Source organism: Notothenia rossii (assembly GCF_949606895.1).
Source record: "Notothenia rossii genome assembly, chromosome: 2".
Lineage (NCBI taxonomy): Eukaryota > Metazoa > Chordata > Actinopteri > Perciformes > Nototheniidae > Notothenia > Notothenia rossii.
This window is the reverse complement of record NC_136904.1, coordinates 36,416,950-36,439,338: the sequence shown is the minus strand read 5'-3', so window position 1 is coordinate 36,439,338 and position 22,389 is coordinate 36,416,950. Positions and strand designations below refer to the sequence as shown.

Here is a 22,389-nt window from a genome sequence, read left to right as displayed (position 1 = left end):
AAATGATGATGCATTAGTTTGGATAAACATTCAACGTTATCAATCCCTGGGTAAAATCATAAGCCGGCAGTGCGCCTATAACAAGTAAAAAACAATATTTAACAGCTGCAAAATTAGAGAAATGTACACATTAATGCATCAATAATTTGAATAAAGTATTATTCTGAAATGGCATATTATGCATATGATAACTCCTTTTGTGGTACTTCAAGTCAATGTTTAGGGCAGTGGTTCTCAAACTTTTTCTGTCAGAGCCCCTCTTTGGAGAAAAAAAAAAGTCGGGTGCCCCCAACACAGATAGTCACGTAATGGGCCAAGTTAACCTTTATTAAAATAAATCAATATGAATGTGAGCATTCCTTTCAAATTTTAAAATAAAATCACTAAAACAATGCTCCATAAGTCTGTGTGCTCCAAAAAATAAATAAAATTGTCCAATCCCTTTGCTAGAACAATAAGTTATAATACTTTGCAATCTGCAAAAAAAATGAAAAGAAAGAAAATGCTGCTTTTTTGGCAGAAAAGTGTGTCTTATCACAGCATTAGTGGCTGCAATGTTTTGCACTGCACATTTCTTCAAAACGGGGTTGCAGGCTCAGTGGCGGCGCCAGAGATTTATTTTGGGGTTGCTGTGGTGTAGCTTGACGTTTCATAGAGGGTGCTCAATCATTTAGGGTTTCCCATTAATGTACCGGTCGCTACAGTGGAATTCTCTACTGCAACACTCCCCACGCAAATACGCAGTGTACCCGCGACTGTTACAATGAAGGCTCGATAATCAGCTCACGGCATATACAGTAGGTGTAAGCAGGGGTAAAGGGGTATTTCTATAGGTAGTGTGTGGACCTCACATCCTCTAGGGGGGTCCGGGGGCATGCTCCCCCGGGAAGATTTGTTTTTTAAATATTTAATTTAAAAGCATCAATATGGTGCACTTTGAGAGCAAAATGAAGAGATATATGGATACATCTCTCAACACCCATTTGAAACAGAACTGTAAACAGATTTCCTATTTCTTTATGGATATTTTACTAATCACTCCCCTTTTAAACTGTGTTATTTTTTTACTGTTATATAGTATTTCATACCTGTTTTTTTAATTTATTTTCTTATTTTTTTATAACTATAGCCTAATGATCGTATAAATGTGTGAATCGGAAATAATTGTTTACATTAATCGTGACCAAACCGTTTGAGACCCACTGACATAACTTAGACTAAAGTTAACTATCTAAACACTCAGAGAGTCCAGTTTAGTTCACTGAGCCTCTCAGTCTGACAGGAGAGGACTAAAATCCGTTAGCGTAGCTCGCTAGCACCAGAAGCTAACAACAATGATCTCCGGTACTCTCTCTCTCTCTCTCTCTCTCTCTCTCTCTCTCTCTCTCTCTCTCTCTCTCTCTCTCTCTCTCTCTCTCTCTCTCTCTCTCTCTCTCTCTCTCTCTCTCTCTCTCTCTCTCTCTCTCTCTCTCTCTCTCTCTCTCTCTCTCTCTCTCTCTCTCTCTCAAATGGCTCGTTCCACACACACACAGAGCCGAGCTTGAATGAAACACAGAGACCCAGACGTGCTTGTACTGTACTGTATCATATTATTTTCGAATCAATATATTTTTTAATTATGATTGTTTATTTTATTTTTTCATAACCATTTTTCCTCCTGGTCTCTCACTTTGAGAAACACTGGTTTAGGGTGATATGACTATTCAACTTAAGTGACATAATTGAATACAGTACTTTTACCAGAGTACTTCTGCTTCAGTAAACGATCTAAGTACTTGTTCCACCACTGTTTTTTGGACGGGATTACTTTTCCAGTGCCAGGCTGACTACCATGCAAGGATAGCACAGGCTGTCAACAGGCCTTACACCTCATGCAACACACACAGTACAGTTAACTATGGGGGAGATGTAACGATGACGTGCTAAAAATCTCCTAAAAATAGCTCCTGGGTGTTTCACATGTACACCTCTGACCTTTCATGCTTGCACCGTCACTGCATTGGACAATTTAAATGGCCAGATCAAGTCCATTTAAACCCCGTTTACGGTGAATTTACAAGTAGACTGACACAAAGCACTTGCACAACAGAAGCAAACGGGTGTGTCAAGCTGCACGCTGTCATGCAAAAATAAGAAGTCTGACCTGATCTTTTTGATCGGGCTTTAAATTCCAAGAGTTTCCAGCCGACATCTGCAAGGCTCGCCATGCTTACACTGTCAAATTCACTCGAAAGTTAAAGGATTTCCGGTGCCATCCTTCAAAATAAAACAGGTGATGAGGCTCACGAACGACAGAAATGTAAAAAGTTGACATAATGTCTTAATTAGACAATATATTACGTTAAAATGTGTCACATCATATTCATAAATATCAATGTCATGTGTCTGTTATAATATATTCGCTTAACTTACTTGTTAGCTAAATATTTGTATTTATTCTGAAGTTAAACTCCCTTCACTTCCGACTTAGATCTGGCTAACTCCCTTTAACTTGACTGAGCAATGAACCCATGCTATGAACTGTCAAAAATAACCTGAGCACGACACTGACGTGAACAAGGAAGCTGTGAAATTGTAATATTTACCCTTAAAACAGTGCATTATTTCCACCTCTTTATAAGAAAATTAAAGATAGCACAGCATATATCAAAATATTCAAAAATATTATCAATTTGACACGCCATTCATTCAATTTAAAATGCAATTTCACTCTGCCGTAAAACAACGTGCCGTATTACAGTCGGTGTTGTTGTGAGGAGCTGCCCCTGCCTCGAACAAGGATGTGGAAATTAAAATGCAATATTTTGGCATGTTTGTTACTTTTTCTGGGACAATACAATACATTTGCTCTACAGGATGTAACGGCCGACCTTTTTGCTGCCGAAAACTATGGGACAGTGGCAGCTTTTGGAGATTTTTACGCGGATAAACAGACAGACATGTTCATCATCAGAGCACGTATGTGAATGCTCTAGTAACGTCACTTTTATGTCTGTCTTGTTAGCTTATTAACCATTGTGCCAAATGATGTACAATGTCTTATTCATATGCACTGCAAATTGTCTAAATACATTAATACCACTGTAAAACTAACCACTATTATTCCGTTAAGGTTTCTTATACAGTGTGCCTTAAATGTGGTTTATGCTAACACTTTCTTTATATTTAAAAACAACGAATGAATGATTTCAGTGGAGATGGGATTGCCTGTAATTTGTATCCATGTTGACTTTTTCAGAGACGGAAGTGGTGATATTCCAGGCTGATTCGAAAATACCCTACTTCAAGCCCAAAATTCACATCAAAAAGGACATTTTCCCAAGGTAATATGTCACTTTCGGTACTATTTTGGTTTTAATATGTTCCATTTACACCTTATTTGTAATATATCATGTTGTAAATACCTTTCTCTGAATACTAACGTAATAACTTAAATGTCAGGGTGGTATTGTTTAGCTTTTAAGAGGGAATAGCTATTTTGCTCTCATTTTAATGGACCCTCTTCCTGTTCAGGGATACCATCATCACCAGTGTGGTTCCTGGGGACTACGATGGAGACTCTCAGATGGATGTCCTGCTTACAACTCAGATCCTGGATTCCAAGCAGACCACTGTTTTCATCTTCTGGGGAAACAACCAGACATTAGGTACACTGATGCCAACACTTAGGAAAGATTAGGCTGACTTTTCTGCCAATGGTTATTTTGTACTCTGGGATTCACTTTCCTGTTGGGTACAAATGATCAGTCGGACAATGAACAGAACATTAGAATAGAGTACTATTTAACAGTTAGACTTGCCACAGGTGTGATTAATTAAATCACTAATTGCTGGACAGTGGGGCCATCGTTAACGTAATTAGCTCCACCTGTGCTTTCATGCAACAGGTGAGAATGTACGCCATGGAAAAAAGAACATGACTCTAATTGTACTTAGTACATTCACTCAATAAATGTTCTTAAGTATAAATTATAAGTATTTATTTTCCTGGAACTTTCTACTTCTACTCCACTACAATTGAGAGATAAATATTGTACTTTTACATTTATTTGACAGCTTTAGTCACTTTTCAAATTTATATTTTATTACCTACAAAAAAGAAAAGAACTTATCAATACATTTAACTACCCAACACTTTATAAGTTGTCAAAACCACTAATTTGCATATTATTTTGTAGTCATTTAAGTCATTTTGTTGTAACCTTAACCTTTAATATTGGAAGTACATGTTCCTGGTGTAACTTATAAACTTTCTCTTAAAATTCTTAATATTTAAATGTTTCATTGTGTGGCACATTTTTACTCTACTAAAATTACAATAAAAGGTAAATATTCTAGAGTTTGGGTTACTAAATAAGTCATCATATTAATTGACATAGAAAACATACAAAGTGCTTATAAAATATAATGTTATGTCATGGTTTGAGCTACCCCAACCGTTTATTAGTTTTCCGAAAAATTATTGGCAACTGCTTTGATAATAATTTGGGTCATTTTATTTCCAAAAAGGATATGGTTAAAGCTTCTAAAATGTGGATGTGCTGCTTTATCATTTTAAATCATTAAAAATGTGTTTAATATTGTTTTTTTGTTTATTATGCATTGGGTACATTTAATATTTGAATATGTTCCTGGTTATACTTGTATAGTAACATATGTACAATGCAGGACTTTTACTTGGAAATGTTCAATTAGGTTTTAGGACTTTTTCACAAATATGTCAGTACCAAAGTGACATGCAGATTGATGGTTATATACAGAAAAATGTAAATCTTTTTTTACCACCTCAATTGTTAGGCTCCTTCTCACTGTACAAGAAAAGCACATCTTAATATTTTTGTTGTGCCAAAATCCATGTTTATTTTTATTTATATAAATGTATATTTGTTATGTTTTTGTCAGACTTAGCATTACTCAGAATCGGTTGTTTATCTTCTGCAGATATGAGTGGATGGATAATGCTGAACAAGACCTTTACAGACCAACCTCTTGTTATGGAGTAAGTATCAGTCTGAATGATGTTAACATACTTTTTGATAAACTTCTGTTTAGTTTGCATGTTTGAAGTAGAAATAATTCAATGTAAATTCACAAATATTTGTTCAAAAGGATTAATTATCTTTTTTCTTCAATGTGGCTCTTAACAGTTACAAAACAGTACTTGATACACTTGTGAAATCAAATTTAAACCAAAATCATTGAAAGCTACGTTACAAAAATAGTTCTTAAGAAAATGAATGCTGGATGTTAAAAATACGCTACACTGCATTGTCTGCTTTAAGAGTTCAGTAATACACATATTTTGTACGGTTTGTTAGAAAGCTGAAGAAAAACTATATCGGTGGTTTTATATAACATTTTATGATATTTTAACCTTAACCTTAATTGAATTTGTAATTATCTTATTGTACTTCCTTTGTTGTCAATTTTTCATTATTATAAAATGATATATTTTGAGAAAATTGCCAATAATATAATACAAATTGTAATTATCTGACAATTACAAGGGGGACTGTGGCGCAGTGACGTTGTGCGTTGGTGTTGGGATCAGGGGTGTCACAGGTTCAAACCCCACTGCAGTCAGCATGTCGTTGTGTCCCTGGGACACTTCACCCCAAATTGTTCCTGTGGTGATTGTCCACAGTATTGAGTATGTGAGTCGCTTTGGGTAAAAGCGTCTAACAAGTGACATGTAATGTAATGTAATGAAAGTGCATTGCTGGACTTAAAGTTGAATATACCAATTGTGTTTAAAATGAGATAAAACTACTGATGTTTTCTGGCCCCCTTATGTATTAAACAGTTTCAAAAGTGACCATAGAGATGGAGCTATACCTCTCCGACATTGCCAACAAGCATACACAGTATATGTCTAATAAACTGTTATCCAGAGTATGTTTTATCTATGTTTTATTTATTCTTGTCAAATTCTTCCCACAGCTTCAATGGGGACATGATCCCAGACATTTTTGGAGTCACAAACACCGTCACCGAAGTATGCTACGTCACGAACAGGTAGTTAAATCATTCTCAACATTATTTTGAAATCCTTATGTTTATTCCTAAGACTCTCATATATTAAAATATATTCGATTTGATATCCTGCTGTTGCCTCTTGGTTTTTCTGTGCTTCAGGATTCCAGTGTGGAGGAATGCTTTGAGTTTAGCTTTCAAAATGCGCATCCCTCACTCGAACGCGTTCATCGACCTCAACAAGGACTTAACTGCCGGTGAGTCAATGATTTAAAAATGGATACCCGTTTTTAAAGGAATGTCTTAACAAATGTCAAATGCTAATGTTCTTCAGCAACACCCATGACATATTAGTATTAGCAAATACGGTATATGCATTTTCAGGTCAGACAATTGTCACACAGGTTTCTTTTTCATTGTCCTAACCTTTAACAGCAGTTATTACCTGCTAGTCGTTACGGAAGAGAAGGGGGAATCACTTAGAAAATTAAACTAGAGGTCATTTCACACTCGGAGATCAAAGTTTCATTCTAAACAAGCTTGTTTATCTGTCCTTTTTGTCACTTTATTTTTCTCACACTGCCTGTGCTGCAGCACCTCTTTTCACCCTCTGTCTGAAACCAGAGCCCAGTCTGTTCTGATTGGTTACCTGGCTGACTGTTGTGATTGGTCAACCGCTTAGAGATTTCCCACCCCTTAGTCTATCACGTACAATGTGTTATAGCGCTAGCCAATAGAAGTGTGAGTGTTATATAGTGATGTCATAATGTTATGGAAGTAAACAAAAGAGTCCAATGCAGTGTGTGGGAGAGAAACTCCCTCTGGAGGGAACCTCCGGATTGTAGCCTTTGCAGACCATTGACATGCACTAAAAGCTATATAACACTACAGGAATGGGAAACCCCAATAAGCATAATAGGGCCTCTTTTATTAACTCTAGGGGACAGACCCTGCTTACTTCCCATTTGTATTTCCCACATGCAGACCATAAACAATGGTGTATATAGTAAGGGCTCAGTATTTGTTACTTGCTGAATTAAAATAATGGTAATTAGAATAGTAAAAAACTTGACAGTTTGTTGAAAAAATAAAGCTACAAAAAACTTGTGTAAATTATATATTTTCTAAACAATTTCCTGTCCAAGCACTCTTTAGTTCACAACTCCGATTCATTTATTTATATAATGTGTAAGCTCAAACATGTTCGCGCTCTTCTTAATTGAGGCCTACGACTTACAGTTTATTTATTTAAAAAACTCAATATACTATATGAACTCTGTGTGTTTCTATTATATTTCTTAAGTGTGTATATGGGAATAGTTGAGATCGTTTGGCATTGCACAAAGATTACCCAGACAAGACATACAGTTAATGCCCCCAATTTTCAAGTTGACTAAGAGAGTACGGAAAAGCCATTTTCTTCACCAGTGAATGGGAAAATCACCCCGCTCTTGTTCTACAGCATCTCACTCCTGTCCTTCTGCCCACTGAGTGTGGCGCTGTCATTTAGACTTATAGACGGATTTCTCCCCTCTGGAATCGAATCCTCGTGTTTTGAGGAAAGCAGAGAGGGTTTGGTCGTGTCATACTCACTGCAGGTAGCTTTTTGTGCTCTGTGGTTTAATTCCCAGGGCTGTCACAGTTTAACCAGAGCAGATTTTAATTCAAATCTAATTTGTGTAGGGATTAGGAAAAAGTCAATAAACTTCCAATTGAAATTGACAGACTTAAACCTAGAGACCCACACTTTGTCTCTTTTAATGGGGGACAGTGGATCATCAATGCTACAATTCATTTGAGATGCACAACAGCACCGTGTGACAAGTTGTTCTTGTCATAAATCTCAAATATATATTATGTATTTGTTATACACCTAATTGAAATGTAAAGGTTTGTGGGTGTAAGAACTTTGAACATGCTGTGTCTTAAAAGTCTCAATATGAGACACAGATTTGGTGTTACATTTGAAAACATCAAATACTTTTAACATTTGGAAGATTCTACTATCTAGTTGATTGAATTCAACATTTTCTACTTTAAATAAAAAATAAGGATTAATACATGTGAAATACAATTGGGCTCTCTGAATACCCAATGTATGTCATTATAAGAGTGTTGAGACTCCACAAAAAACAACAAAACATTCAAATGCACCCTATTTGGCATGATAAAAAAATAACTCTGGTTGCTAAAAACGGCATGATTGTTTTCCCTAACTGCAGGGGATTAGCATAAATGAGCATGTTTGTAAAGGGGAGACTTGTTGGAATCCATAGAACCCATTTTCATTCCACTATCTTGCAGTGAGAGGTTAAGGTACCCATGTAAATATGGCCTTGCCCATTTTCTCTTTTTGCCTTCATTTTGAGCTATCTTTACCTTTCTTTCTGACAAACTTGCATTGCATATCAGTATCCTAAGCTGGGGACGCCAGTAATTCCACATCAGAGGGTTAAACAAATCCAGATTCATAGAGCATGGATTGTGTTGGGGTATCATTGGTTTCTACTGCTTCTACAGCCGTCAGAGTGATGGCCTGCACGATGCCTGTCAGTCCGTGTCAGAAGTCCCTTTTTACTTCCTATCCCCCACACATGTATACACACCCCACTCACACTCACACAAACGCACAAGGAGGGTGATCATTACATCCTCATTAAGTGTGTTCAGCTGCGTTCCGTTCGCTGTGGGTGAAAGTGATGCAGGAACAACAGAGCGTGAGTAGGAGAAGCAGTGGGGAAAAAGCTCACTGTACATCTGGTGGATGTCAGAATCTTTGGCTGCCACTCTATGGGGGCATGCAGACGGAGGCAGACGCAAGCAGGAAGTGATGGAGAAATCAAGCTGTGTCGGAGAGGATGAATGGAGGGATGAATGGTTTGAAATAAATGGATGGAAGGAAAGATAAAGGGTGGGAGGGGGGTGAGCAAGGCAGTGGGTGAGTCTTCAGCGTGGCTCAGCTCACTGTCTGCTGTGACCACCTGCTCCTCTAAGCAGGACTGGCAGGAGCATCAGTGGGACTTAGACAGGGAGAAAGTGAGTCTTAAAGACAATCTGGGTCTCAATGGATGGCCAGTTTGAGCTACATTTAGGTTGGTAGCTATTAAACTATCATTCATGTTTTTAAAGATTCATATTGTCTTCATTATATATATTTTTTTTAACACAACCTTAATAATCTGGCTATAGGCCTGGTATCAGAAATAGACTTGTGCCGAACTTTTTTATATTTATTCACTTAACGCTAAATGTGTTGCTTATAGAAAGCTTAAAGATAAGATTATTTCGAAGCTCGCTGAGCCATGCAGCCTCCTGTTGGCCATGATAAGATGCTATGAAAATAAAAATGATCATCCAACCCAAATTGGAACCATTCAACATACTGTATAGACTTCAGCAGATGCCACAGTCTCAATTAAGACCAAGTAAAAATAGCATGTTAAAGCCTACACTCGCTGCAGGGCAGGTTTAATATATTGCATTGGATGGGCGACTGTGGCTTTCAATCGGAAGGCTGCGAGTTCGATTCCAGCTCCTGCAGTGAACATGTCGATGTATCCTCGGTGTGTGAAAGTTAGCTTCCTTGAACTCTGTATGAATGCGGTATGAATGGGTAAATGATGAATTGTGAATGTATAGCACTTTAAGGGGTCATTTTACTCATTTGACTACACGTTTTAAAGAAAATGTTATATATGAAGTTGTAACTGTTCACAACTGAATTCAGCGAGGCTCTTTCTATAATACTTTACTCATCATGTGTATTTGGAATTACCCATGGTTTCTTATCTTTCACTGTTTGTTAACGTTTTAGCTGAAGTTTGCAGATTATTTCAGTGTTTAAAGATGCTTTCAATTTGTTTCATATTAATGAGTATAGAATGAGGGAATATATGCACATTCATCTTAATTAAGACATGCAGAGTTAACCCTTAGTGTGGAGAATAAGAGTGAAACTCTTGGAAATGCAACTTGCATAAACATGGGAGGGAAGAAACGAACTAGAATTACACTTTTAAACAGTCAATCACAAGAAAAAAAAAAAGGTGTTTATAATGGAGAGGGATAGAGGTTTCCTATCAGTATTTTGCACATTTTGTTGACAATGAGAAGCTTTAGGTGTCCCCTCTCTCACCCACCAGTACAGTAATACAGTAAGGTATTTTGTTAGCGACGTCCAAAGAGGATGAGGGTTGTTTCGGGGCCGTGTCACGACTCCAATCTCAGTCCAATGTCATCGCTGTAAACAATCCCTTGGTAGTGTATTGGCTGGCCTCACTACATCAGCACTGCCAGCAAAAAAAGTCTGGAATTGTTTCCTGGCCGGTGTCAAGGCCTCATTTAGCCGGCTTATTGGACTCTCGAGCCAACCAACCTGGCGACGACATACTGCATATGGCTCGTAATCTCTTTTGTTACTATCATCATCCTCCAGCCAGTGTCTCTAACAGCAACGCATTCATAACAGCTTTGTGTTCACGCTCTTTTGTTTCCCAGATATTTGGTCTCTTTCCTTACACATTGAGGGACTTTTTTCCATTTTCTGATGGTGTGACTTTTGTACGTTGGTCATAACATACAAACTTCTCTGGAGGCAATAGTGTGAGGAAGAACAGGACAACGGTCAGGACAAATATCACTGAAGAAAAGTTTAGATGGCGTTGTTCCAATGGGATTTTTCTCTAGAAAAGTAAAGAGTGTCTTCAGAATTTTGGCCAAGGTGGTTTAATGTTTATTACAAATAGTTTTGCCATGGAAAAGGTTGTGTTTATATTGGTATAGCTCTGTAGGCGTAGTTGTTCTGGTTATTCTCAACGCAGTGACAACTAATTAGCCAGTAAAACGGCTTTAGCAGGGCAGCCAGAAGGTACCAATGTATACAATACATTGTTGATGTGTGCAGGTGTTTCAATAGCCCCCACAGTGCCTGTTATCATCAAAGCCAAATGGCCGCAGGAGACGTCCTTATCGCTGAATGGTACCCAGTATTCTCCCACATCATATCTCCAGTTTAAGATCATGGTAACCCGCAGGGGTCATATCACATCATGTCAATTCAGAAAGAGCACCGCTGGGCAGAAAGCTTTCAGGAGCATGATGGGAACTTGTTTGAGGGAAGAGGTAGTAATTAGAAAGTAATTATAGATTCAATTTTTGTTGGGAAAGAAAAACATGCACAAAGACAGCAATACTGGCATAAGGATCCACCATTGCTAGGCAACGGGCATGGTAATACTCTGTGCAGCATCCAATTAAAGCAGCTCTGTGTCGAAGTGGCTTGTTGATTGCCTGACTAATAATCTGTTGGTGGTGGGGGTAGGAGAACAGATTTGCCACCTAACAAGGTGGCCAAGAAGAAGAATTTATTATACAGCGATTCAGTTGAAATTTGGATGGCAGAGGGTGGAACTTATAATAGATATTTTGGTAATCAGCATACTATTACAGAGAGAATGATTCACAGTGATGATCATCATTTTAGATCATAATAGTATAACAATAGCAGTGTTTCCTGATTACTTGTCTTTTTACTTACATTTGTCTCTATTGGTAAACTGAGAATAAAGCATATTTTCTGTTCTTTTTATCTAGTAAAAAAATGTGACCATCAAAATGAATATAACAACACAATGACCAAAAGAAAAAGCAGCGTCAGACTGATTCACTGGTCAAAAGCATGGATGCACTCAAAGTCTTGATGAAATAACTTTATTAGACACCGTTGCAGCTCTCACAAAAAAACTAACGGACGTCAATGAAAACATCTGTCTTGTGGGATTAACTATATTTTAGCGGCAATATCATAAAAAGATAAAATTGTCCAAAATCAAACTGCAGCTGAGGCTCCAGATAGCTTAATGTATGCAAGGACATCATCCAAATTGCAGGCAAGAAAATCGTTTTGTTCAATTGATTCCAATAATCCAACAGTATAATGACAATAGTTGTACGTAGTCTTGCCCTGTGCCTTTCCTTTGACTTTCCTAGACCTTTCCTGTTAATGGGTATGTGCCCATTCTGGTGTACCAATCCCACCTCCACCTGTCTCCTTATGTTAGGTGATTAACTGTTGGGTTGTCTGATTTCTAGAATTATTCAGACCAACAAACAATTATAAACAAATGAAAAGTAAAGTGTTGCTATCCTCACTAAGTCAACCACTTGGGCAAGCCTTTTGTGGAGGAAAAAGCTGATTTAGTGCTGATAGAAGTCCAAAACTAAACATTGGTTCAGGCTTTTTCAAATATCTAAAAAACTTTCTCTTTATAGTCTTCACATGTCTTATCTACCAAAACTGAGTGCAAGATATCAAAGTTTGAAACCCCTGAAACGTACAGCTACATTCAACCTACATCTTCATTAACATGTCAGTGGCATTCAGTGCTGTTCTTCACATTCTCATTTACCCATTTCATAAATATTTGTGAGCTCACAGGCATTTTAGGAGCGCCTGGTGCAATGCGCCAGTCCTTTGAGGGATATCGATTGTAGCATTTCCGCCTCCGGGAAAGCTGGCCCGGCGACAAACGGGCTAAAGAGACGGCATATTTATTTTGGTTAACGCAGGTTTTTTTTTGCAGAGAAATGAATAGAGGGAATAAATGAGGCAGAACATTTCCTCTTTGATTTGCACACCACTGTGACCAAAGCCTGAGGGTATGATGCATACCCCATGTCCTCTCCCAAAATATATTCACTTGTCAAGAAGAAAACTGTACATGGACGTGTACAAAGGGCAGCTCTGAATATTGATGCGAGTCAATTCTGCTACATTTACAACAACCTACATGCCTGAGGTATTTGTAAATGGAAGCCAACCTGCACTACCAACGTGTTCATACACAGGCAAACTATCAAACATACAAAAAAAGCCAGACAAGGGGAATGACTGTATCGATGACAATATCAGTTGGTATGCCCACGACTTTGGTCCAAATTGAAAAAGAATTATCACAACTATTGGATAGATTGCGGTGATATTTTGTTCAGAAATGGACCTTAGAGAATGTATCATACTGACCTTGGCACTCCTCTGATAGTTCCTGTAGCATTACTAACAGTTACACATTTGTACCATATATCCAAAAATCTGGACTATGTTTTGAGCCAATCCATCTTCTACATATATTTTACTGATGTCCCCAGAGGTTGTATTCCAGTACTTCAGTTTATGTCCTAATACCTGCAACAGTAGAGTGGTGCAGTTACGGGTCCCAAAACCCGGAAGTTCCCTCGACTCAGAGTCAATACAATTTCTCTATAGGATTTTGGAAAATAGCTGGAAATAAGGTCTGTGGTTGACACAAATTTAAGAGAGGGATCACGTTTTGTTCTATGACATTACATACATCAGCAGTGACCCCACTGGTGATTCTTGAAGAGTTTACGTGTCTGAAAAAGGATGGTTGTTAACAAGTGGCTGAATAGGACTAAAGAAATTGTCGAGGACGTTGTACGTCATTACACCGAACACGTAAACACTCCCTCTAAGTTAGTTCGCCCTGTTCTGCTTGAAAGCAAGTACCTGCAAACTGTTAAAACAAACGTTTCAACTTGTACAATTTTGAATCTGTATTTTTGAATATGGATCTTAACGTTGAAGTTGAAGTGACGTTGAAGCATAACGTTAGCATTTCGCTTCTGGCGATTAGATTTACGATTAGAAAATTATAAAAGTAAGGTAGACATGTGGATATTATCTGGCTGAACAAAACGTGATCCATCTCTTAAATGTGTGTCAAACACAGACCTTATTTCCAGCTATGTTCCAAAATCATATGGAGAAATTGCATTGCTTTTTTGTCAAGGGAACCGGAGGGAACCCATGTGCAGCGTACTTCCGGGTTTTAGGACGCGTCACTTTACCACTCTATTGCCATTCCCGTCAGCCTATACCTTTTTATAGAATGATGTATAATATCTGCTACACATGCAGTTTTTATTGGATGGTTTTCCATTATCAAGGCACAACTTTGCATGGTAAGCCACTAGTTAAAATGTGTTATACAAGCAGCTGAGGACAGAGACAAAATAACCACAGAAATCTTACGAATAAAGTATATAATTAATAATTCTAGTTTCACAAATCAACAGATGATTTTAGACGGTTGCATTGAAAACAATGTTCACCCAGTTCCATATAACGCCTTTTAGATAAATGTAAACTCCTTTCACCACTAATAACTCCCTTCTTCCAGTCTTACCAATGTCTCCATCCAAAACACCTGGTAACCGAGGGCAACAGCTGCGTTCTATCATCTTCTTTTTAACAACTTTTGCCAAAGTATCACCTTGGGCCCCTCATTTTAATTACAATACAGGTAGACACGTGTGGATGTGATGAGAAACATGATGCGATAGAGATTGTTTGGATTAAATGTAGCAGAGGTGTTCAGAGAAAAAAATAGTTATTCTAATAAATCCTTATTTATCTGTGGACCATTACCAGTAAGAGGAAGCTGTTTATTTCCCAAATTGTCAGTAAATATCATGGCAAGTAAATCATTGATAAAGTAGACTTGAATTAAATGATTTCAGAACTAAAATAAAACATGGCACGTGCCTCAGGGGCAAGATGCTAAACAACCAGTGTAGATTCAAAACAAACTGTGTGTATACACAAGGACAGACATTTGAAATACATTTCAAATCAGGATTGGTTGTAGTTCGTAAGCTTAACATTCAAAGTGGGCCCCCTAACCAGCTCATCAGCACCTGATTACCTGATTTACCAGCTGGGCATTTTACCTTCCTATATTTTTTGTCTGCCAATTTCGCAACTTCTTTATTTTCTTTTTGTATGCATCTATTTAAGCTTGCGATCCAAGTTTGTATAGAGGTTGTTGCCCAGAATTGGAAAAGAATAATAATTAAAAAAATCCAGCCATTTGCACAGCTGAGAATATGATTGATACTCAGACTTAAATCAAAATAGTTTCAAAATCATAATATGGACTGGTGCAATATCCAAATTGCAGAAAACATAATATTTGTTAAAAGCTAAAAATGCCATTTTGTAATAAGTATTGTGGATCATCGGGGAAATACCACCCTACAAATTGTTTTATACAAACTTAAGAAACCACATTTTTGCAGATTCTATTAATAAAATCACATCATGATCATTGTATTATATTATTCACTGATAAGGAAGTTTATGATGCAAAAATTATCAATCCCTCTAATATTTTGTTACAAATATAGTATATATATAATATATATAGCTAGTGGAGCCTCGCAGATGGGGGTGCTGCAGCAATGTAAATCTATTCTAGTAGACCTCAACAATGGAATTATGATCAGTAGAAATGGCCATGACATGGGACCTTTAAGTTAGTGCAGCACTACTAAGTGACAGGAAAAGATGGTTTGAAGGTTCTAATTTCTTTTAAGGTCACATGGTCATTTCTTGCCATATACCTCAGACTTCAAGACCACCAGGACTCGCCATTCTTATGTCTTTACTTGAGCCAAAAACAGTGGTCTTCTGAATCTCGAGTATATAACGTTTATATCTGTTTTGTGTATGCTTGTACACAAACAAGTGTTTTTTCAACAAGCCTCATATGTAATGTGCCCTCCTACATACATCGTACATGTAATTAGTTTACATAGATAGACATGCATACAGTATTCAATATACAATGCACTTTCTCTTGATGTTGGCACACTAATGTTGGCACACTACACTGATGCACGTCCTGTATACACACAAAAACACACTTCGTTCCAGTTTTTGAAATAAGCTTTGCTTGTTACAGTAGTTCCGTCTAGCAGCTTCTATTTACACACACAAACATGTACAGCATAAAGAAAGTGAGCAAAATAGAGTGTGTGTATGAGAGGGTTTCGGCCATAATCCTCCCCGTAGCTACTGCACCTACGTTGTTCCCTGTAATGGTTTTAGGAGATTATTTCCTCCGGGAATAGCAATGTTCCATTCTACGCTGGTGTGTTTTGCCATGTTTGTGAATGAGCTGTTTTGATAGATCTGGGTGGAAGTCACAGTGTGGAGTTAGGGCTACATATTGGCTTAGAGACGGATTTACCCTGCAGAGCTTTTCACTTTGTTCCTGGCCTGGATTCTGCATTTAATCCAAGTGTGTCTCTGTGTGTGTGCCGAGTGTTTTTGGGAGGGTGTTAATGCGACTGTGTCAGAACTAACATCAGGGTGTGAGGTACAGTTTATAGATGTTCCTCTACGTGTTTGTGTGAGCAGTATTACAGCAGATTACAATGGGAGAAATACTGATTTACAAACAAGAGGGTCAGCGGCTCAATCCAAGTCACTGCAGTCAACTTGTCGCAGTGTCCTTAGGCAAGATAGCAAACCCCACATTGCTTCCTTAGACGTGTAATCTACGGTGTTGAAGTTTAGGTAACTTGCATTCAGCATCAGCTAAGTAACATGTAATGTAATAATTAGTGTTTTCAATCAATTAAAAAAATGTAATTGCGTTAATCATGATTAATCCCAATTGTAAAATACCAGTATTTCCTTGCCATTTGAGGGGGGGTTTATTAGCAAATACACTTGGGATGTTGTATTAGAGAAATGCAAGACAAACTGGTAAGATAAATCAGAGGTTTTTTTTACTTTATTATAACACGTATTCATAAATATTGCCATTAAATGCGACAGTTTACTGACACTTATCAAAAGCATCCTCAAAGCGAATGTCAGGTAGAGCGGCTGTGATCCCCCTCTGTATAGAGTGCGCTACACAGGGCATATGTATACGTATGGTAGTAATCATACTATGGGCACATGTATTCCTTCAGTAGTGACCTTGTCCACTATCTCCCACTCCAACTTCAGGAAACTGGCGCATGGTTTGGCAAAATGGTTTGACAAAATGGTTTGACAAAATGCCTATTCCTCCGTATTCACTAAAGGACGAGTGCAGTTGCCATTTGTCATGGATTAGGTGTGCGGATACGCCGAGGTATGGTGTCATTGGTCTCAAGTCAGTGCAGTACATGTAGCTTGTGCTAATATCTTTGCTTTCTTTGCCATTTCACTGCCAAGCAATTCATGGTAAACATCTATGCTGGAATGATGGGAAGAACTTTGGGTCGAATTGAATGTGATTAATTAGTATTGAGTTTTCCAGATTAATTGGAAAGGTTCCAGATTAATTGCGAGAGTCACATTTAATTTAATCCTGCAATTTTGTGTTTGTAGTTGCCGTTTTGAAGTTGCATATATTTGTTTATATGTGTATAATGATTAAAAAATCACTTGTGTTGGCACCATAATGTGAGATATAATGAATTCTCTATTTAAAGTCATGCCAATCATGTCATAGCTTCTAGGAAAAATAAGTCCCTGGTCTGATCCGCTTTGAGTCATTTATCATATTTCACTGCATTAAGAAGTAAAGCGTGTGTGTGATGCAACAGCTTACCCTGACTTTTCTCTCTCATCGGAAAAGGTAGCAGTACAAATGTTCTTTTTTTTTTTTTTTTAAGGTTTTCTGCTGCTCCTTCTCTTGACACTATAGTAAATCGTCTTTGTGGGCTTTGGACAAGTTTGGAAAAGCTCGTTTCACAGTTCGATGGTTTCTTGCTAGCAGAGGGACAGGGCCACATATCAGTGAAGGTGGCCAGTTAAGATTTGGCTCCAACACCACAACGTTACCTCTCACACCCCTAAAAGGGACACTCTGACATTGTGCATTTTACTTTACATTCTGAGAGACAAGGTTGAAAAACCCAATACACATTAAATCAATAAACCATTTCAGTCATACAGAGAAGATTATTGCGTACATGTATTACTGTCCACACTGCTGTTATGGCAGTTTTACTTAAAATAGTTTAATTCTTCAAAACGCTAATAGAGCTAAGATCATATTAGATTGGAACTACATCCATTTAAGCATCTTCTCGTTGGTTAGGGGTTTGATTTAGATTTATTTTTCTGGTTTTGCCAATTACTTTTTGCTTTGCATTAGTTTTGACACGGAATTGAAATGTCTTACTTTGATACATCACCTTCAAGATTTGTGATTTTCCTTACCACAGAAAAAGATTGACATTGAGGGCATTCACATAAGATAACTCACTTTTCTTTGCTGGGCTAATCGACTGTCGTTAAAATCAACAATAATACAACTTTTTTCATGAATGAAAATGTCATTTCCTTGAGCAAGTGCCCATGTTTTAAAGCCATTGAGATTTGCACACATTTAACACTAGAACCGCCAATCGGGTCAATTTGACCCAGAGCTGTTTTTTATTGTATGTAACTTTTTTTCAATAAAATATTAAAGTCTCCCAGTCTGTAACTTTTCCTGAAAGTGTGTTATGTAGCACCCTATGTTGTTAAAAATTGTCAATATGAAGTCAGATTGAAGAAATCGCCCCAAAAATGGCCATTTATGCCTATTTCCGCCACCCCTTTTCGCGCTATTGATTTAGCGTGTAAACAAACATGACGTGTTGCTATAGCAACGCCTTTTGTCTACTGCGGTTCCTTATAGATTGAGAGATAAATTTAGAGAGATATTGATAGCGACAGTCTGTAGTGAAGGAGCGCGCTCACGGGAGACTGCTCGCGCTGCGCTCCGCAGCAAACAGCTGTTTGCTTTTGACCCAACAATGACAACCGCCACACGAAACGCTATGTTGTACTGTTAATAAACGAAACAATTTAACAAAATTGCTTGTCAAAATACCAATACCACAGGACCATTTTTCTCTTTAAAGCAATACTTTTACCTTGAAAATCAATGCATTCTAATGCCGGGTCAATTTGACCCCGGTGGTGGTTTTAGGTATAAAAAATCTCTAGCGGTTCTAGTGTTAAAAGCATAGACTGTATATATAAATGGACGTAGTGTCCCTGACGTCACCCATAGGATTCTGCAGAGTTGCCGAGAAGCCCTTAGTAGGCTCCCGTTTAGCATTATGGGCGTCATAGCCATAGACTATAAAAGTCTTACCCAAGGCTGAATCATAAACTAAAATGTATATAGTATAAAGGGTTACGTCCTTAAATGGCTAATAAGTAACAAGCTAAGCTACCAAGCACACAAACACCTGTGAACGGGACATGTATAATATTATCATTTTAGACTTCTTGGAAGTCCTGTTAGTACATTCAAGCGCACAGCACAACATTTTAATTGTCTGGTATTTGAAACAATATTCCCTAAAAGGCACAATCACCACGAACACGGCTAAAGCTAAAGGGTCAAGTACAGTAACTACAACTAACTAACGTTGTAGCCTCTATGGTTGTAGCCTAGCAGAGTGGACAAGTTGCTGTTAGCTGAAAGTGAGGCATGTACATGTCCATCAAAGTGACCACGCCCTAATTTATGCAAAAGCTTTAAGGCTTAATATTAATTAAACAGATGACTTGAGAAAAAATTCACCCCCCGAATCCATATTCATGAAGGGGGGATCTAACTATACAGAAAAAAAAATGTTGAACCGCGATGTAAACATGTTTAATTCTGCTCTAAAGTTGGGCATTTTAACATTGGGGTCTATGGAAATTGCTCCCTTCTGCAGACTGCTCCTACTGGCCACTAGATGAACTGCAGTTTGAGGCACTTCCGCATTGGCGTCCCGGCTCTTCCCCAGAGTTTGCCGCTTGGTTAAAAGGCATCGCGAAAAACCACACCCACATACTGTAGCTCCGCCTCCTTTCACCCGCTCACAGTGCTTTTTATCACAACTCTCATTTGCCCTGTTTGCATATAATAATTGGTGGCTTTTGTTGTGGTATCAGCCCATTATAGATTGCAAGCGTACACCTTTCGTGACTGGGTCAGGTTGACAGAGAGAACAGGCTGAGGGGTGTCTGTTGCAAGACCCGAAACACCCAATGACTCCAGGAAACAACACCGATGATGTGTTCATGTTTGAGCATCAGAAGATGTGTGGCAGTAGCTTGTTGTTATGGTATCAGCCCATAATAGATTGCAAGCGTGGAATCTTTCATTTATTATTATGCATACGTTGTGTGAGCTTGTGGCCTTTGCAGCCTGAGGTCTCCCTCGAGACACCTCCAAGCTATTCCTGCATCATGTAAAGGTAGGCAGGCCTTTGCTGCCAGGCATCTGCAGCTCTGGACTGACCTTCTTAAGGCTCTCAGCTTCTCATAAACAGTATCATATTCCAAGTCTCTTCTTGAAACATAGTTGTATACGGACGATTGTCTTGCCTGGGGATACAAGAGACCAGGGACCACTTTGTGTTGAAAAGAGGGAAGGATATTGGGGGTCAGAAGAGTTTGAAATGGTCTTTAACATACACTTTTAGGCAATGTGGTGGTGGGTTCAGTTTGAGGTCAAGACATGATTCAAATGGTTGCTCACAACATGCATTATATTTTGCAAGGGGGATCTTTCTCAATGCACATGTGTTTCTTCATTGTGCAAATCAAATTCTTAAAGCTTTTTTATTTGTTAGTTTTTTTTGTATCTTTATCTGGTGCAAGCTTTCTCTTTTTAGAATTTGTTTCAAATGATTCTTTAAAATAAGAAATAGGGACAAAAGTAGCCATTGCATAAAGTGGTAGGGTATGTCCCCAGTTTTATTGAGACCTATCCCTGCAGCAAATGTTGGCAATGTGGGTTATTTTCCAAGTTATTTTGGTGCTATGATTAATAATGTTGAATCTTCATTTGTCATCTGAAGTGCTTTAGAAATAATGCTACTTCTTTAGTAACAACATTGTACTTGATCACCGGATACCTTCTCTCTTGTTAGAAAAGGTTCTCAAGTGTCCCTTAAAGACGATGTTCACCTTGTTAGCATTGTCAATGTGTTTTGCCAAGTATTACACAAGACTGAAAACTATTGAAAGCCTGCTGGAGGACAGCCTTTTCTCAAAGTATGGCAACTGACTAGCAGGGTCGAAACGAAAGTGTGTCTGAAGACAAGGCATAAGGACAACAGAGACGGAGGCAGAGAGACAAATGTTCACTTTGAAATGAGCTGTTGTGGTCACTGGAAGTGTTTGTAATGATTTACTTGTCTGGGTGGGCAGAAGGTTTTCATCAGATATCAATAGATTGGACTTGCAGGTCTCACTCTAAGCAAGGAGGGAACATTGCCTCAACATACGTGTTGCACTCGTGACGGCGGTGACATTTCCTTCAGAATACCAAAGGCCCTCTATACCCAGCTGAGGCATGGATCAGTCCGAGAGTCGAAGACAGAATGAACAAAATGATGCACACAGACGAACACAGAGGGCTCCACTTGGCTTAGAGCAGGACTGTGGACAAATATACACAAGACACACAAACACAGAAACAAATGCAGGCACACACTTTGTGATTTCATCCTTTTTATTTTTGGCTTATTACTGTTAGCATTATTCAAACCATGGATGTTTAAAGAGAACTGGATACAGCTTTGGAGGCCGGACACTGTTAATGCAAATGAAAGTTGCTCAGTGACGCATGAAGCCAATGGCCTGACTGAAGATCAATATCCCATATCTGGGCCCAGAGATCGTTCGTTCTTGCGTTTTGCTTAAGCCCCGCCTCCAGTCCTCAGGTTCATGGCTGTCTTAGCTCAGTCAAATGAATGGGGAGAGAAAATGACTCTGGATTTTCCCTCTGTACGTCGAAGTAAAACATTTATTTTGGGGCCCAAAAACGTCACGGACTGACAGAAGTTGTATTACCCCCGTTTGGCCACATCAAACATTTGGTTTGACGTCTGGCACACTCCCTCTGGGCTTGATTCAAACTTCATCACAAACAAAGTGAAGATTTGCCCCCCACAACCGCCATTAACAGAGCAACGAGATCAGTCTGCATGGTGGCCTTCCTGAGCACTTCCTCAGCTAAACCCTGAGGGAAAAGAGGGGACAACTGTGTCTGCATTTCTGTGCGTGTTAATGCCTCGGTGTGTTTGTGCGTGTGTGTCCCTTTGACTGCCTGCGGGGATAGGATTCACAGCGTGTTTACTGAGTAAAGGGCTAACAAATAACCTGCTCAGGGGCATTAGAGACAGCACACAAAGAGAGGATCAGCTCTCTCCGTCTTTCTTTTCTTCATGTCTCTAACTCTGTTACTCTTTTACTTCAGCTTCTTTGGAGCTTCTTCTGTCCTCACCAACTTGCATTTCTACGTTTCCTCCTACGAATTGTACTCTTGTTACACACACAGCAGCACATCACCCTAATGCAGCGGTTTTCAAAGTGTGAGGCGCGCCTCCCCTGGGGGGCGCCAGAGAGCTTCAGGGAAGGCGCAGCGTGAGAAAAAGATTACGAGAAAAAGACGAGTAAAGTGACACTTGCACACTTTTGGCTGTCTGTGGAGACCGAGTTCCCCCACCTCGCCAAAAAGGCTGTAAAAGTGCTCATTCACTTCACCTCCACCCAGGGGCGGGCTGGCCATCTGTGTGTTCTGGAGAATCACAGAACGGCCGGCTCGGTTCGCTGACGGC

At 38.7% G+C, this 22,389-nt stretch overlaps 2 protein-coding genes across 4 annotated transcripts in view; one reads left to right on the top strand and one right to left on the bottom strand.

The window, feature by feature from the left end:
• Positions 1–2,253, bottom strand: part of phkb (phosphorylase kinase, beta) — a 192,431-nt gene extending 190,178 nt beyond the window's left edge. For 2 of the 3 annotated variants that reach the window (XM_079664762.1, XM_079664761.1), the window contains exon 1: positions 2,144–2,253. In XM_079664762.1, coding sequence (XP_079520888.1) covers positions 2,144–2,207 — 64 coding nt within the window. In that variant the 5' untranslated portion in view covers positions 2,208–2,253. The remainder of the gene's footprint in view (positions 1–2,143) is intronic. The other variant, XM_079664763.1, reaches the window with a different exon arrangement.
• A 491-nt stretch (positions 2,254–2,744) lies between these two features.
• itfg1 (integrin alpha FG-GAP repeat containing 1) overlaps positions 2,745–22,389 on the top strand; it is a 188,001-nt gene continuing 168,356 nt past the window's right edge. The window contains exons 1-6 of the mRNA XM_079664764.1: positions 2,745–2,958; positions 3,239–3,323; positions 3,514–3,647; positions 4,942–4,999; positions 5,941–6,015; positions 6,136–6,230. Of these exons, the coding sequence (XP_079520890.1) occupies positions 2,781–2,958; positions 3,239–3,323; positions 3,514–3,647; positions 4,942–4,999; positions 5,941–6,015; positions 6,136–6,230 (625 nt within the window). The 5' untranslated portion in view covers positions 2,745–2,780. The remainder of the gene's footprint in view (positions 2,959–3,238; positions 3,324–3,513; positions 3,648–4,941; positions 5,000–5,940; positions 6,016–6,135; positions 6,231–22,389) is intronic.